The 17,896-nt window shown below is 29.3% G+C and overlaps 2 protein-coding genes across 2 annotated transcripts; both read right to left on the reverse strand.

Moving 5' to 3' along the window:
- Nucleotides 1-6,500: 6,500 nt before the first annotated feature.
- LOC101488583 (probable methyltransferase At1g29790) lies at nt 6,501-7,658 on the reverse strand. Its single transcript, XM_004490797.4, has one exon. The coding sequence runs from the start codon at nt 7,656-7,658 to the stop codon at nt 6,501-6,503; it is 1,158 nt and encodes a 385-aa protein (XP_004490854.1).
- A 7,327-nt stretch (nt 7,659-14,985) lies between these two features.
- Nucleotides 14,986-16,655, reverse strand: LOC101488927 (U-box domain-containing protein 21-like). Its single transcript, XM_004490798.4, has one exon. It carries the CDS (start codon nt 16,494-16,496, stop codon nt 15,156-15,158), a length of 1,341 nt encoding a protein of 446 aa, XP_004490855.1. The 5' UTR covers nt 16,497-16,655; the 3' UTR covers nt 14,986-15,155.
- Between the last annotated feature and the right edge of the window lie 1,241 nt (nt 16,656-17,896).

Consider the following 17,896-nt stretch of genomic DNA (forward strand, 5'->3'; position numbering starts at 1 on the left):
ATTTAAATTAAATATATTAATTTTTTTATCGATTTTTGTATATATTTAAAGTTCTCTATATCAAAATATTGACAAGAAAATTATATTTTTGCTTATATGAGGTAGTACCCATTTTATTAATTATGTAATAATTTTGCTATTGTTGTTAATATAACTGAATAAACCTTCAATTTAATTATGAGACTATCTCTCCCAAATTTGATATATGGAAATATAATGAATAGCTCACATACTATTATCAACTTATTAAATTAGTCCCTATATTATTAAAAAAAAAAAAGAGAGAATAATAGTTCAAGAATTAATTTGATTAATTAAAAATAGATTGGAGAATGTTTGTTATGTTTTTACATTTATTGGACTAAATTGGAGGAGAAAATGGTAGTTTAAAGAGTACTAAATTGAATGTTTACTCTATTATTATTATTATTATTATTATTATTATTATTATTATTATTATTATTATTATTATTATTATTATAATAATAATAATAATAATAATAATAATTATTATTATTATTATTATTATTATTATTATTTTATTACATATTATAATATAGCAAAATATGTGTATTTTAATATATTTGTAGTATAAGTTATTACAACGCTGATTTTAATGAAATAATTGTATATTTATATTATAAGTTATTGTGTGTTGTTTTTAATTAAACAGGGTAGACGTGTCTTAAAAGTTGTTTCAAATGGCAAAAAGTAAGACAAATTCATTGATATAAGATATGTATTATCTGCTCAGATAAATCATTGGATTACTATATCTGGATTACATTCTCTGCGAAGATGTAATTTGCACATGATTGACGGTAATATGATATCTGCTTTTGCTGATATATGGCACACAGAGAGTAGCTCATTTCACTTGCCATTTGGTGAAAATGACTATTACTCTTGACGATGTTATGGGTCTTTTGTGCATCCCATGTTATGAAGAGTTTTTCACACCTCCCGCTAATGTCAATCTATTGAGTTATTAGAAGTTGCTTATGATGATGCGGTAACTGAAACTAGAACCAATATAGGTGCCTCATATAGTTTTGATTGGTTGAAAGCTGTATTTTTTAAGCAACTTCATGAAGGACGATATGACTGTGCAGCGAGGGCATACCTACTTCATTTGGTAGGGTGTACCATTCTAGCTGATAAAAGTTTTATACTTGTATTTGCAAAATATTTGTTTATGTTTCAATACCTTGATACTTGCGGTAAATGGGCATGGGGACCAGCTGCGCTTGTTGTTTTATATGACTATCTTAGAGATAGTACACTGTCTACAACAAAGCAAATTAGAGGATATTTTTCCCAATGTAACAAGCACGAGATTATATTTTGTTACTATCACGTAACCCATATCAGGAATGCTCATCCACTTCTCGTTGGCTTGGTTTTCCAACTCAGTTACAAGTAAAGAGTTTGTCACTTCTTGCAAACGTTCCTTGAATAATGCAACATATAAATCAGGTTTTGACTTAATCTTTGTATACAATTGTCGACACACAATGCTCCAATATTCTTCACTATGACCAAGTAAAACAGCAATAGCACGATATCCACAGTTTCCATCTGCATTAACATTAACTATGTCTTCAATATATGGATGAATTAAAGAAGGAAACTCGTCGAAATATTGTGTAACTTGACTCGTCATAGGTGCTTGCTGAGAGAGTTGTTTGGATGCTTGATGTGAGACTTGTTTGGATGCTTGTTGGGAGACTTTGAGTATCAACATGCTCAAAGTATGAAGGGTCACGATATACGTCAAATCCCTTCGACTTATTGTCTTTTTTCCTCTTAACACCACATTTTGTTTTGATCTTATTCAGTGGTTCACACATTGATGTTGTCTCTGGATATGCTATTTCACGCAACTTGCTCTTTAATTCCCTCCTTCCAGCAACATTAAGTGTTTTCCATATTTTCCAAATTATATTCATCTCCGATGTAATGTCAAACTCTGAATTATTTGCCAACTTTTCTTTCTCTTGATCACTATTCATGGTTAATTTCCTCCAATGTATATGAACAACATCTAATGGGATTGGAACACCTTTCAGCTTATATCGTGCCAACTCACATGCACAAGGTAGTCCATGAGTATTTCTAAGTATACAACAACACACACTTTTATCGTTATCGACATAACTGACTCTCTTGTATTCATGAACAATATCAGTTAAGACTTTCTTGGATACAACCCAAGTTAATTTCTCATAGAATGGATTGTTGTGTGAATGCTCTTTGTAGCCCTTACTTATCCCAAATGAACTTTTTATCTTAATAATTTGGAACTTCAACATGTCATTCATACCATTCTATGCCTTACAGAAATCTCTTTTATTATGTTCCAAAAAGCAGGCTCAACCCTAATATTCAAACAAAAAAAATTGATATTATTTCAATAAAAATTATATCATGCATGTTTAATCCTATATAAGCATAAATATAATACAAAATGCAAAGTTTTAATGACATACGTATTAGTCGTAGTATTTCCTAGATGCAATACTCGATTGGTCTGTGCTTCAACAAATCTTTCCTTATGAGGATTCAACCATATGTCTTTGACGTAGTCAAAGAAAATAATATTATCGACACATGTTTGCTCGAATATTTGCAAAAGTTCCTCATACTCAGTCTCTTCAAAATAATAAACAATTTTCCTCCACAACTCAAGAATGGGTTCTTGCATATCTTTCTTTAATATATATTGTTTGCATTTGGCTCCAACATTTTTGTTAGTATGAAGTTGACAAAGTAAATATGTTGAAGATGGAAATACAACTTCAATTGCATTCATTAAAGCAAGTTCTCTATCAGTTACAATCACTTGAGGAAATGAGGTGTTTGAAACAAACAACTCTTTTAACTTCTCCAATGTCCAACAAAAGTTGTCTTGACGTTCATAATCCATATAAGCAAATGCAACATTAAATACCATCCTAGTTGAAGTTACACCAACAATTTCAAACAATTGTAACCTATACTTGTTGGTTTTGTAGGTGTTATCCATGATCAATACAAGAGGGAACATGTTCAACAAAGTTATGGAATCTGGGTGCGTTCAAAACATGTCCCTCACAACGTTGGAGTCTCCATGAGTCCTACTCCAACAAGTATACTTCTCAGATTCAAGTAACTTCAACAAATGTTGCATATCAGTTCTAGGCCCGTTCAAATTCTTCCTGTAGGTACTTCGTCGCTTGTAAATTTGATAGATATTAGTCATATTCTCTGTATCTCTATCTCTCAAAGATGACAAGATGTGTCTTGGTGCAACGTGATATTTTGTCAGCTCGTTAACATGTTTCTTATCTTCTTCTTTTAAGCGTTCCATAAATGCATTATTCTCAAAAGTAGCTACTAACTCATGATTGTGAAGTCAACACATTAAACTAATAATCCATCATTCAACATTTTTCAATGGTCTCGATCTAAGTTTCAACGGACAACCACACCTTTTAGTTGAAATACCTGTGTTATTTTTATTTGACTTATATTTTCCACCTATATCACACCTAAGAATTATTTTTGACTTCGTTCCTCTCTTTCCGGTCTCTACGTCAAATCAAGTAATGATAACTACTACTCGATTTTATCGGTCGACCTCTCTTGCCCATGATATGTCAGCTTCTCGTGACTCAAAAATTTGATCAATTGTGTATACTTCAGTTAAATCTAGGCTTAATTGCAGTTTTGGTCCCTCTATTTTAGCTGGATCGCGAAAGTAGTCCCCCATTTTGTTTCTCCCCAGTTTTGGTCCCCTAAACAAAATTTTGGTCCAAAACCTGAAGAAATTTCATTTTTTAAAGTCGTACTACACCATTTATGATCATAGATTTCAGGTACAATTGTTGTAAATGAGATCTTGAGGCATGGTGTGACTTAAATAAATACAAAAAAAAAAATTAAAATTTCATCAAGTTTTGTACCAAAATTATGTTTGAGGGACCAAAAATAGGGGGACTACTTTTGCGATTCAACTAAAATAGGGGGACCAAAACTGTAATTAAGCATTAAATCTATAAATACTGATTGTGTTTTTTCATCCCTATTTCAAAAAAAAAAAAAAATTAATAACATACCAGATTTTTGAAATTTCCGGTCAAGAATAATAACTATCGGAAATTTCCAAAATTTGAAATTTCCGGTAAAGAAAATATAACTACCGGATATTTCAAACTTTTGAAATTTTCGGTAACTATTAGAGATTTGAAATTTCCATTAATGTAAATGTAACTACCGGAAATTTCATGGACCAAATTTCCGGTATTAAAAATACCTACCGCAAATTTGGTTGCGAAATTTTACATTAAGGAAATTTGGTTGAGGGGGTGAGATTTTGAAGTAATTTTTTTTAGTAATCACATGAATGATATTTTGAAGGATAATTTTAGATTTTTAACAAATTAGGGGCTACAGGTTTAATTGAGGGTACAAAAGCTAACTTTCGAAAAATGGCCCAACCAAAACAACCCACCATGCCTCAAAACCCTATAAACATCAAACAACATAAAATAGAAAGTTGCCTTTTGTACCCCTCAATTAACCATATACCCCCCATTTAAAAAATTTATGTTTGAAATGTCCAAAATATCTTTAATAAAAGGGTAAAAATCAAAAAGATCCCACATACCCCTATAAGTTGTGTTTTTCGAAAAAGTGAGTGCAATTGAATTTTTTTTTTTACCATAAATTTCAGGAAGAATGAAATTTATGTAGTTATAAATCAATACCGGAAATTTTATTTTTGAAATTTCCTGGAGTACCACCCGAAAGTTTGAAATATCTAGTATTGGTTTTCAATACTGGAAATTTCAAATTTCTGGGTGGTACTCCCGGAAATTTCAAAAATAAAATTTCCAGTATTGATTTATAACTACCGAAAATTTCATTTGAAATTTCCGAGATGTTCACCGGAAATTTCATTACTCGTTGAAATTTCCCGAAGATGCGACCATATATTAGGCTTATAAATTTTCTTCTCATTTTTACAATTATAAAATTGTTTATTTAATAAAACAAAAATAATTATAACATTTTAAAAAACAAAATATTATTATTATAAATTAAATAATAAAATTATATTATATTATTAATAATGATAATAATAGTAATAATAATAATAATAAAGTAAAGTAAATTATATTATTAAAATTATATATATATATATTTTTAAATTGTTATTATTTTTTAATTACATTAACAATATTTTATTATTATTATTATTTAATTTTTTTTATTTATTAGATCAGAATAAAAATAGGAAGGAGTTGTTAAAAAAATAAGTTGTTATTTTATAAAATATTCGCAATAAAAATAGTAGACAGTTGTTAAGAAAATATTTTGGTATTTTATCAGCAAAATATTAGGGACAAATTATTTATTTTGGAACATTTTAAATGAATTAAAAAAAATCAAAATTCTATTATTAAAATAAAATAAAATACATTAAATTGGAGAAAAAAATGCGGTTAAATAGATGTGCCGAAACAAACAATTTATTATATTATAATAGTTTCCTCCATTTTTTTCTCGGTGTAATAAATAAAAATTAATAAAAATAGTAATAATAAAATTTGAATTTAATGTATTTTTTTTCTTCAATTTGTGGTATTTCTTCTTCTTTAATTTAATGTATTTTATTTGTTGAATTTAATTTAATTTAATTTATTTATATAATTTACGCTATTATTATTGTTGTTATTATTATTATTATAAAAAAATCTGTTGTATTTTTTCTTTCCTATTTTAAAATAAAATAAAAAATAAAAAAAATTACATACCGAATTTTTTATATTTCCGGTTAAGTAAAATAATATTTCAAAAATATAAAATTTTCGGTAAAATAAATGTAACTATTGGATATTTAAAAAATTTAAAATTTTCAATAAGAAAAATGTAACTAACATAATTTTCTAATTTTCGGTAATGTAAATGTAACTACCAGAAATTTCATGTCACAAATTTCCGGTATTATAAATACCTTATCGAAAATTCAGTTAACATAATTGTATTACCGAAAATTGAAAATACGAAATTTCTAGTAGTGAGTATTTATGTACCAGATTTTAATGAAAAAATTGTGTACTAAAAATTTAGTTGAAGGGGCGATATTTTAAAGTAATATTTTTTACCATTCAGTTAATAAAATTTGTAAGGACAATTTTGAATTTTTAGATAAATTGTGGAGTATAAAATCAACTTTCTATAAAATGTTCGGGTATCCAATTACTCAAAACATGCATCGATTGAACAAAACTCATTATGAAATACATATCTGACGTAAAAATACACAACTGAAAATGACAATAGACCATGTTTGATGGAGAAAAATTCATTTTGCAAGAAAAATTTAAAGAGATGAAATATTCGCCAGTATTTTAAAAACTAAACCGGATATTAAACTGTGAAAAATCTATGCCGGGGGATTCAACTAATTTAAACGGCTCGCATTGAGCCGGTTAGATTTTTGAAGACATTGAAATTCACCAAGAATCCTTGAATGGCTTCTCCAACAAAGCAGAGAGATACATTTCTTGAAATTGAGGTCCCTTATCAAGCTTCTTCCCAGTGACCCACTTCACTTTCTTGAACCCAACACTCTCAATCATGGGCCCATAAACCATCTCCAATTGATCCCCAACACAAAAAAAATGGTCCAACCAAAACAACCCACCAGGCCTCAAAACCCTATAAATATCAAAAAACAAAAAATGAAGCAATGTTTCGGGTATCCAATTACTCAAAACATGCATCGAATGAACAATATCCAACGTGTTATCAAAAAATGGAAACCTCTGAGAGATACTCATGTACAAAGGCATAACCCCTCTTGAAGCTATGAAACTATTAAATGGACCGTTTAAATTTAACGACGTCGTTAAGATTGTAACATTTCTTTCTCTCATTCTAACCGCGAATGTTGCAACTCCGCCACCTATATCTAACCCGATCCGAATCGAACCGGGTTTTCGGGTTTTTAAAACATCGTCGATGCTGAAATCTATACCGTTGGATTTAGGGTTTGTCCAACGATGCTTCTCACGGCCGTTGAGCTCAAAACAGTCTTTGCAATCGTCGAAGCCTTTCTGCGTGCGCGAGCGATTGATTAGACACGTGTAGGATTTGCACGTGTAAGCGGTCCACACAACAGAGGAATTGGACGGTGTAGACCAGAGACTCGAAGGAAGAGGGATTGGCGGCGGGAAATTTGGTGGCGCCGCTGGACGGCAACGACGGCGAGGGAGAGGTTCACAACCTTTTAGGAGGAGTCTCTGAGAGAGAAGCTCGTCGTCTGGACAAGATCCGTTCACGTCATATGACATGAAGAGGCGGAGATCATCGGGGAAGAGAGTGCAGGCGCTTCCAAAGGGAGGATTAACAGTGTCGGAGTTGAAATTACGATTGAAACCAAGCGGGAGTTTTTGTGGTGCCGTGGAGGCAAAGAATTCCAGTGGGAGGTTGCCGTCGTCGACTTCGATGGCGGTTGTGGTGGTTGTTGTGAAATTTGGTGTACACGTGGAGGAATAGTAAGTGGAGGAAAGAAAGAGTGTTATTAGGTTTGTGAATAAAAGGAGAGAACAAAAGTATAAATTGGTGGTTAAGGTTTTTGATTTTGGACTATGGTTACTATTAGAACCCATATTATGAAATGGGAATGTGTGTTTATTGTGTTGTTGTTGATTGATTGTTGAGTTTCATTGTGATTACTTAGCTTTGAAGGTATCCATTTTTATGTGCATATTTTGACCATTTTTATATGGTCAAGTGTTAATGATTCCTTTGATAGAATTATATTGTGTGCTTAGCACTAAGTGATGGAGTTTTGACTTGGAGAATTGTAAGTGATAGTTTAATGTTGTGACTTTATGATCAACGGGTTTTGTGGAAAGTCAACAGTTAGACTAAGATTTTCTTTTTGTTATGTGGTTTGATTTGGCCTTGTGGAGGTAGGTTTGAGCTCATGGTGGATTTTTTTAAAGCTTTGAAGAAAATTTGGAAGTGTTGTTTACTCATTAAATGAGTATGAAATGTGAAATTTGATAGCATGTTATTATATTGTAGGATTGCAAATTGCATACAGGACATGCAAGAATCCACATGCATGATGCATATGATCATTGACTTCTATAAGCAAGTTGCAAGAAGCTATCTCTTCATTCAGATTTACATTTGAAACTTTTAAATATCAAACTCTAATAAAAATAGTTTTTAAAGATCACATTGGTATTTTTAATCTATACATTATAATAAAGCAAACATGATAATTTGACAAGTAAGACACGTGTCAGCTAAATAGAGTTTTAAGGAAATATTAAGTTTCTATAAATAGAAATAATATTTCATTGTGCATATTTATTTATTTTTTTACAATAAAATTAAAGTTCCATTACATCACGATGCAAAAAATAAGAAGAATGAATTCAAAATAAAATAAAATACATCACACGACTTAATTTCACCGTTGAGAATTTAGTGGCCAATTAAAAAATAAAAATAAAATACAATACACCACGACTTGACAGTTTTTTTTTTGTGTGGAAGGTAATTGTTTTTTAAACACTACTTTATCAATCAAAAATTTATTTTATTTTACTAATTCTTTTAGTGTCTCCAGATTTCCTTCTTAATTCGTCGTCCTCAGTTAATCGTCTTTTTCAATATTCTCTCATTTTTTTCCTCAATAATCTCTCATTTTTTGTGCCTCCCTGATAGATATCATTCATATTATCTCATCTATACACAATTCCCTTTTAATTTTTTTTATTCCATTCGTTATTTAATTTTGTGTTTATCGTTCTCCGATGTTTGGAAAAATATCAGATTTTGTTTTCAATTTCTCCAAAAAAGGAGTTATGGAATTTGGTTGTTAGAGTTGTGCTGATCATAAATATTCAAAGTTTTAAATTATACAAAAGCTTATTTGTTATGATATTAATTTCACAAATTTGTGTTTCGTATCGTTATGGACTTATGGTCATAAAATTCAAGCAACGATACAAAAAGCTCTTATTTCTCGCCTTGAGACTATTATTCGTGAGAGAGTTGTGTACAGCTTTCGTTCTCCTGGTGTTGCATCTAACTCTGGAACATCTGCAAATTGGTCACAGCCTCTCCTGTACGATTTCATTCCTAGACGTTCGAAAGGTTGATAGTTTTTTAAGGTAATTATTTTTTAAATACTACTTTAGCAACCGCTTTAAATAATTTAATTAAAAAATTTATTTTATTTTTACGAATTCGTTTAGTGCATCAGACTTTCCTTTTTAATTCATCGTTCGATAATCTCTTGGTTGTTAAAGTTGCTCGAGTGTGGTTTAAACATAGATTTTATGCGATGGAAATCTATACATTATAATAAAGCAAACATGATAATTTGGCAAGTTTGACACGTGTCAGCTAAATAGAGTTTTAGAAAAATATTTAGTTTCTATAAATAGAAATAATATTTCATTGTGCAGATTTATTTTATTTTTTTACAATAAAATTAAAGTTCCATTACATCACGACTCTATATGATGGATCCGTTTAGAAGTTAATGGCCAATTAAAAAAATAAGAAGAATGAATTCAAAATAAAATACAATACACCACACGACTTGAAATTTCACCGTTGAGAATTCAATTAAAAAATAAAAATAAAATACAATACACCATGACTTGACAGTTTTTTTTTTTGTGTAGAAGGTAATTGTTTTTTAAACACTACTTTAATAATCAAAAATTTATTTTATTTTACTAATTCTTTTAGTGTCTCCAGATTTCCTTTTTATTTCACCGTCCTCAATTAATCGTATTCTCTCATTTTTTTCCTCAATAATCTCTCATTTTTCTATTCCAAATATTAGTTATTTAATTTTGTGTTTATCATTATCAGATGTCTGGAAAAATATCAGATTTTGTTTTCAATTTCTCCAAAAAAGGAGTTATGCAAAATTTTAAATTATACAAAAACTTATGTGTTATGATACTAATTTAACAAATTTGTGTTTCATATTGTTAGAGTCATAAAATTCAAGCAATGATAAAAAAACTCTTATTTCTCGACTTGAGACTACTATTCGTGAGAGAGTTGTGTACAACTTTCGTGGTCTGATAATTAGAAACCAGATTGGTCTCTGCCTCTCGTATATGGAACAATAGGATACCACTTTATATTGAATCTGCAAAATGGTACATACATAATTACTTTTGGTAAATATATTCAATTTATTTCAATATGTCATTGTTATTTTTATTTATTTATAAAATTATTACTACTTTGTTATATATATATATATATATATTTTTTTTTTTATTGTTTATTTTTCTAAATTTTGTCTCAAAAAATTGTATATCTATGTAAGATTTGTACAGTGTTGACACATGGTTATATTGAAGAGAAAAATAATAATTTATTTAAGTAAATATAAAATTTATTGAGGCTTCTTAATGAATTCAACTTGATTTCCAAAATATTAAAGAGAAAAATAATAATTTATTTAGGAATTAAAATAATACAATTCATTACATCTATTCATAGTTTTTATTGGAAGTAATGTTTTTCAAACTTCAAACACTACTTTATATAATAATTTTTAAAAAACTAATATTTTAAATGGTTACATTTTAATTTTACTAATATATTATACATTTTACATTCTAAATTTATTATTAAATATCATTTAAATTCAAAAGAATTCATGAAAGATTAATGACGACTAACATGCAAATTTAAAGATAAAAGATAATCATAGTTTTTATGTGTATTGTAATTTTTTTTTTTGTGATGGGAAGATTATTTGTATGTAGTATTTTGTGAGTAATACTGGAATGAAAGATATTTTGCCACTTGATACAACAAAATTTATATGAATTCTTAAATGTTATCTTTTTCATATAAATAACATATTATGTTGAATAATAAAAATAAAAATTCATTATTAAGTTACTTACTCATCTTTACATTTACTAATTTACTTAATTTATATATGTCATGTCCATTATTTTAAAAATTCTTATTTCATCTAATTTAATTATTTAATTTTTTAATAATTATTATTTTTATTTGTTTAAAATTAAAAGTATTGTTTTATAATAAGATTTTTTGGAAAGAAAAAAATATTATTTGGAGAATTCAAAAAATAAGCATCATCATTAAGATTAAAAACTGGTGTTGGAGTCATGGTTTTTGATCATGCAAGAAAGTAATTTTTAAGTTAGGTTATGATTAAATTTTTGTTGTTATTATAGATTGTTTTCTTAAGTCAACTTATATATTTAATGTCAATAAAATTTATGAGAATTGATATATATATATATATATATATATATATATATAAATTAATATAATAATTTATTTATTAAGATCGTATGTTGTTTCCGTGCGACACGCACGGGTTACACACTAGTTATTTATCATGACTAAATAGGTTTCTTTGGAGTTGGTACATCTAGATTTAATTTTTTGTGATGTGAATGAAAAGTTTGGTTAGCGACAATTACATAATGAGATAGTGATTAATCATTGGTGGAAAATATTAAAAGGTGAAATCTAGGCTGGCTTTAGAAAGTTGTGAGTAAATTACTCGTAACCAATTAAAATCAATTATGTATACTGTGTGGTGCACTTGTCATTTTAAAAGTGGAGCTTAGGTTGTCTTTGTTTTTTTGTGGTGTTTGATGTTCATCAATTTTGGTTTTGTTTTATATGTAGTCGTTGGTCTTGTTTTGATGGTAGCTAAAGAGAATCAAAGTAGTTGAATAATTTTTGGTACTTTTGATGGTAGCTAAAGAGAATCGGAATAGTTGAATAATTTTTGGTACTTGATTCTATTTTTTATTACAAATGAGCGAGAGTTTATGAACAAGATGAGAAAACTAAAGAAAAACAATTAGCTAATTGTTTAACAAACATAAAAAATAACTAACTCTTATTTTGACTAACTAAATAACTTTGACTATTATTCTCTTTTGAGCCCTCTGCAAACTCATGAGTGAATAGTCACGAACTTTGAATTTGTGTCTACATTGTAAGAACATATCAATGGTAGAAGGCTTGAGAGAACATATGTTGTTTGGTTAGATGAGAAAACGGGATGAACAATGAGCCCTTGTTTTGAATCTTTTCTCTAATCATATAATGTAAATCTGATTTTAGTAACATATACATTTTAGTCCACAAACAATGGATCAATAAAGACTAGGATTAGGATTGTCAATGCAGAACATGTGACAAATAACTTTGTAGTAGTAGTCACAAGAGTTTTCATGGAATTGGCGGTAGTCATATTTTCTCACTGGAGTAAATTATGAATATATTTATCTTCTAATTTGAACTTTGGAGAAAGAAAAATAAAATAAAAATGACTCTACTTTATTAAAATAAAAAACTTGCTAAACATAAATTGTAATATAGGAGGAAGGACTCTACTTGAATTAACGGACTACAACTTGCTAAACATAAAAAATAAAAAAAATTAATTTCAACGGTCTCTTCTACATCTTTCATAATGTCAAAAGAGAAACCTTCCGATTCATGAAAGTGATGATGTTTTTCATAATTACAATACTTGAAAATCAAGTTTACAAAGGAATTTAAATGATTTGTTGCGTCACTTCCAAAACTGAAGATTTTTTGTGTTGACTAATTAAATCTCATTTGGGTAGTCACAAGATGTTTATAATTTGTTGGCTAATTAAATATCATTTGGATACTCACAAGATATTTATGCTTTTCAAATGGTGTAAGATACCAAATATTCGTTCAGGTTATCATGCACTCCAAAATTTGGTGGTATACTTCTTTGATTTTTAGTTATTATCCTATGGTAGTTAAACATTTTATCTTTCTTCATATGCTTAGTTAAATATTTTTAATTCTGTGTTTCTATAGTAGTAAAACAAATATCATTCTTTTTGACCTGATACCCTCTGAAAGTTAACCATTTCTCTTAGTGTTTCCATCTTAATACGGTTAAGCTTGTTAGCCAAATTTGGCATCTGAACATCCAAGATTGAAGTTTTTGATTCTATATTGAAGTGAGTATTGTGGAGACATTAGAAGATTTTCAAGTTACCTCAAAGTAAGTAGAATAATTAAACGAAAGTTATGCACTTCGGTCGCTACCACTTTCTACATCAAGTTTCTTGTTTTGCTGATGTGATTATGACATATTCTTTTTCTTATAATTTTATTTCATTAGTTATATTGTATTTTATTTTTTTTGGTATTATCCTCTTCATTCCAAGTTGAAAATGTTATTATACACTTCCAACTTGCATGGACTCTTATATATTGTTAAGATTGTTATATTTAGTTATATGGTTAAATGAAATTTTATTAGATTAGTTATATTAAAAACACTATATATCTTTACTAGTTTTACGACTATCGTTTCAAGTTTTATATTTTTCTTTTAATCATTTCTATTTTTTTGGGGTTCTAACCATTACTCGGTTATTAATAAAAAGAAGAAGAAAAAACCGATGCTCTAGTCAAGGCCTTGGTGGCCTGTACTTTGGGCCGGACCTATATGTGAGTAATAACAGTAAGAGTGACAACCTATCATCTCTTGTTCATACAATGACAAACTAAATATCATACAATGTCATCAACAATATGTGAGGTTAAATATGATAAATCTTCATCCTAAATGAGCTTCAGTACCTTATATCAAACCTTCTCTGATTCACAATATCATACCATAAAAGGATCAAACAATTAGATTCTCATCTTGTTCGTAGAAACTTAAGCAAAAACTCTTTCATCTCCTTCTAATTTCATCATCTCAACAACAAGATAGTTTTACTAAGCCATTAGACCCTTACCTTTCTATAGTTTCATTTCCAAGATGGGATTAAAGGATATGTACTCTCCAGCCTGTTAGAAATATTACATGTTAATAATTGTAATTAGTTATGTTTATTATCTAGTTAGTTAGGTGGTTATCCCCTAACTACTTTCTGTTGGTGTAGTTGATAACCTATTTGTTAGTATAGTAGTTAGGTTGTATGTATAAATACATGTACAATTATTGTTACAATACAGTTTACATTTCATTAATGATAATGAGGTATTACCCAATATCCTCTCTTTTAGTTGTAATATTGTAAGCACACATCAATCGATCGAAAATCTTATATAAGTATTTTGTCTTCAAATTATCTTTATTAATGTTTTATTTAGGTGTTTAGTTCTCATAGTTATCATCCTCAGATTTGACGGTATTTGCAATAGTTAAGGAATTAATACTCAAGGGACCAAGTTCAATTCATTCTTTAGCATATTGCTTAATTTAAAGTGAATTATAGTTGAGAGCTTTAAGTCAATCAACTCAACAAATTTTCGAGTTAGAAACCAAATTTGACGTTACTAGCGGCTAGTAGAATTGAGAAATTTAGTTAACCAAATCACAATTGTTTTTGACATATGCATCAGATGTCTTAGTCTTATGCATCATTTGTATCATCAAAGATGTCAAAAACCAAATGAGCCACAATATGTGACACTCTTTACTCCAAAATCACTTATTTGTTGATATTTGAAAAAAAAAAAAAAAAAAAAAAATTAAAATAAGTAAAATTTGAGAATAAATAAAAAATTTCATTGTTGATAGAGTACTAGGATATTTCTCTAACATGTACCAACAATAACATTGGATTAATTTAAATATTTAATAATAAAAATCTTAAATCTCATGACATGTGCTCTGAATTTAAACAAACAAGCGTGTTCATTGCAACTAGAACTCTAATAAAGACACACTTTCTATGTTTATGTAGCATGAGCAAGATCAAATCCAAATCATATTGTCCAAAAATCCACTAATTAAATATTTATCTATGATTAAATTTGGCAGACTTCTCGTAAAATTAAAATCATTAAATAAGCATGTTGTATAATGAAATTTAATTTGAACTTGTGTATAATAAGCATAAAAAAGGGAAAATTAAACTTTAACCATCTCGATCTGTATGTCTCAAATCTAAATTTCCAAAAATAAAAAGATGGATTTCAAAACATCAATTGAATGTTAGAGATACAATTTGTATTCTTGTATGTGTGACTATGTATCTTTGTACAAGAGTATATTCTGTTTACAACAAAACTATACACAAAACAAAAAAGGGAAATAATTAAATGTCATCCACATGGATGAATCAAAATGGCTTCTTAAGGTGCATGAAATCCAATGATGATGAATCAACGCACTCAGCTTTGCTCCTATAACCATTCAACAATTTCAACAACTCAGTAGCTTTCTCCTTTGTATTCTCACCACAACCAACTTGCAGTAAAACAAGCAATTTCTGAAACATCCCAACTTGAATTGCCTCAATCAAAACACCTTCTTCCTCCCCCTTATTATCACAACAAATCTTGTAAACAATAGAAACAACAAAACTTGAACTCAGTTCAGACACTCTTAAAAGCTTCTTAATCACTAAAGGCAAAGTCAAAGCATTTGACTTTGCTATTCCCACCCCATTTGTACTATCACAAAGAGAATCCAACACCCCTAAAGCTTTCTCACATACCCCTTTTTCAGCATCAACAATAATCTCCAATAAAATTGAAACCAAACCCAATTCAACAAACCTCTCCAAAACCACTTTTTTACTCTTGGATGAGAAAACCAAGTGAAAAATTGTTGACAAACATGCTTTTGTAGAAGCACTCCCAATAGGAACCTTAACCATGTTCACTAAAGTTTCAACAATCCCTTCAATTTTCATCAATGACTCAACATGCATTTCTTTAATCAACAAAGAAGCATTTTGTCTAGTTGAAACTTGATTTTTATCATTCAAGAACCAAACCATGCAACTCAAAGAATTCAAAGATCCCAAAATTAATCTACTCTGTTCAGAAACAGGACGCATCCACGTCAGCATCCCCAAAACCTCTTCCAAAAGAACAACATTAATCTTCTCAAATGAACAACGTGAGAAAGAATCAAAAACATTAGCTAGAACAATTGGAGCACCATTTGAAACTATACACTTTTTATTCCTCTCACTCTCTTTTCCCCAACCCTTTATTTTTTTCACCAATTCAAAACACTTTTGTTGTTCGTCTTGTTGCACGGCAGACAGTATCCTCGTACACGTGTCGGTAACCTCGTACGGTGTAACGGGGATACGAGGAGTTGGGATTCGTTCGACGCCGTAAGAACGGTGTTGGACGCACCAATCTTGAATCATTCTACGAAGGGAGTGATTAGGTACGATGTTGTCGAAGTTAGTTGGTAATAATAACTCTGTTTTTGTGACGGGACACGTGTTGTTACCTGATTCGATCCATTTTTCGATGCTGTCTCTGTCGTAGGTTATACCGGTGGAGAGTGTAACGGGATCTTTCATTATGTCTAGTGTTATGGGGCAACGGAAATGAGTTGGAATTGCTATCTCAACTTGTAAATCGTTGCTTGAATTTAGTATGTCTTTTCCCTTTCGTGCACGACGGAAAACTCTACTACCTTTGGTCCATGATAGAACCATTTTTTGTTTTTGTTTTTGATGTTGTTGTTGTTTGTGTTTGTAAGGATGATTTGTTGTGACTGTGATGAAGGAAAATAAGTTGTGGGGATTTGTTTATATATTGGAATAATGGAGATGGAGGTTGAGAGAGAGGTACTTGTTTGACACACGGGGTCAAAGGGAGCTAAGTAAGACTAATTAATTAAGTAAGGAATAGTTTATTGAGAATGTTTCAAACAAGACGTAAAAATGAATAAAGGCGTTTGAATCAGAGCTTTAAGTCTAAGTTTTTATTTAGCAAATCAGTTAATATTTAAAAATCAATTATTTTTTATTTGTAATTATAATTGACGAGTCAATTGAAATGAGATTAATAAAAAGAATATTTGTTAAATTTATTACTATACTACTATTAGTATTTGTTAGCGTGTGGGTGGGGTGCATGGTGGTTGAATGTTGAACGTTGAAGGTATAATTTTGAAATAAGAGGAAAAGGAGTATGACATTGAAGAATAATGAATAAATGAATGAATTAGTTTAATTTTGAAGGGGAAGTAGTAGTTGTACTAGTGAGACACTTGAAGGGTTGAATGGTGTGAGATGGGGGAGCTGACGAGGACTGAGTCAGATGGTCGGTGGTGTGCTGTGCTGTGCTGGTTTGATTTGGTTTGGTTTTATGACCTTGTTGTGTGGGTTTTGTTTTCTTCTGTAGTAGTTTCAACTTGCATTACACTGTTGAGTTGCATCTTGGCATCTTCTAATGCGCGTGCCAACCGCATGTGTGTGTATTTCTACCAGGCGCGTAGGAACACGTGGTCGGTGTCTACTTCCTGCTTCCTATCAACTCACATTACAATTTACTACTAGGATAAACGGATAGGTACAATATATTCAAATTGTAAATAAAATATTAAATAATTTTTTTATTAATTATTTTAGTTTTTAATTAATAGTTTACTTTTTTAATGTACTTTTTGTTGATTAACTTAATTTATAAAATTACTATATATAAAAGAGATATTTGAAAAAATATTTATAAGTTCAAATGAATGAACTATAGTGATAATATTTTAGACATTCAAAAATTAAAATGACTAATTACTTGAACTAGAGATCAATATTACTTCATTTGACTCATTATGAATGAATTATTTGACGATATATGTTAAGAAAAATGTATAAGTGATATAAAGATAGATAATCAAAAATTTATTAATTGGTTTATTCATTATTACCATAAATACAAATTAGAATAGAGTGACTTTGAAATAATGCAAGTAGTATTTTTTTTGTGTGTATATAAATAAATTGTTAAAAAAACTCGCATACAATAATGAAGTTGTTGATTTGTATCTGGGATATGTTAAAGAAATTCGCATATAATAACGAGGTTTTTTTTTTTTTTGGTATTTGTCAGTTGA

The sequence above is a fragment of the Cicer arietinum genome, chromosome 2 (genome assembly GCF_000331145.2).
Source record: "Cicer arietinum cultivar CDC Frontier isolate Library 1 chromosome 2, Cicar.CDCFrontier_v2.0, whole genome shotgun sequence".
NCBI lineage: Eukaryota > Viridiplantae > Streptophyta > Magnoliopsida > Fabales > Fabaceae > Cicer > Cicer arietinum.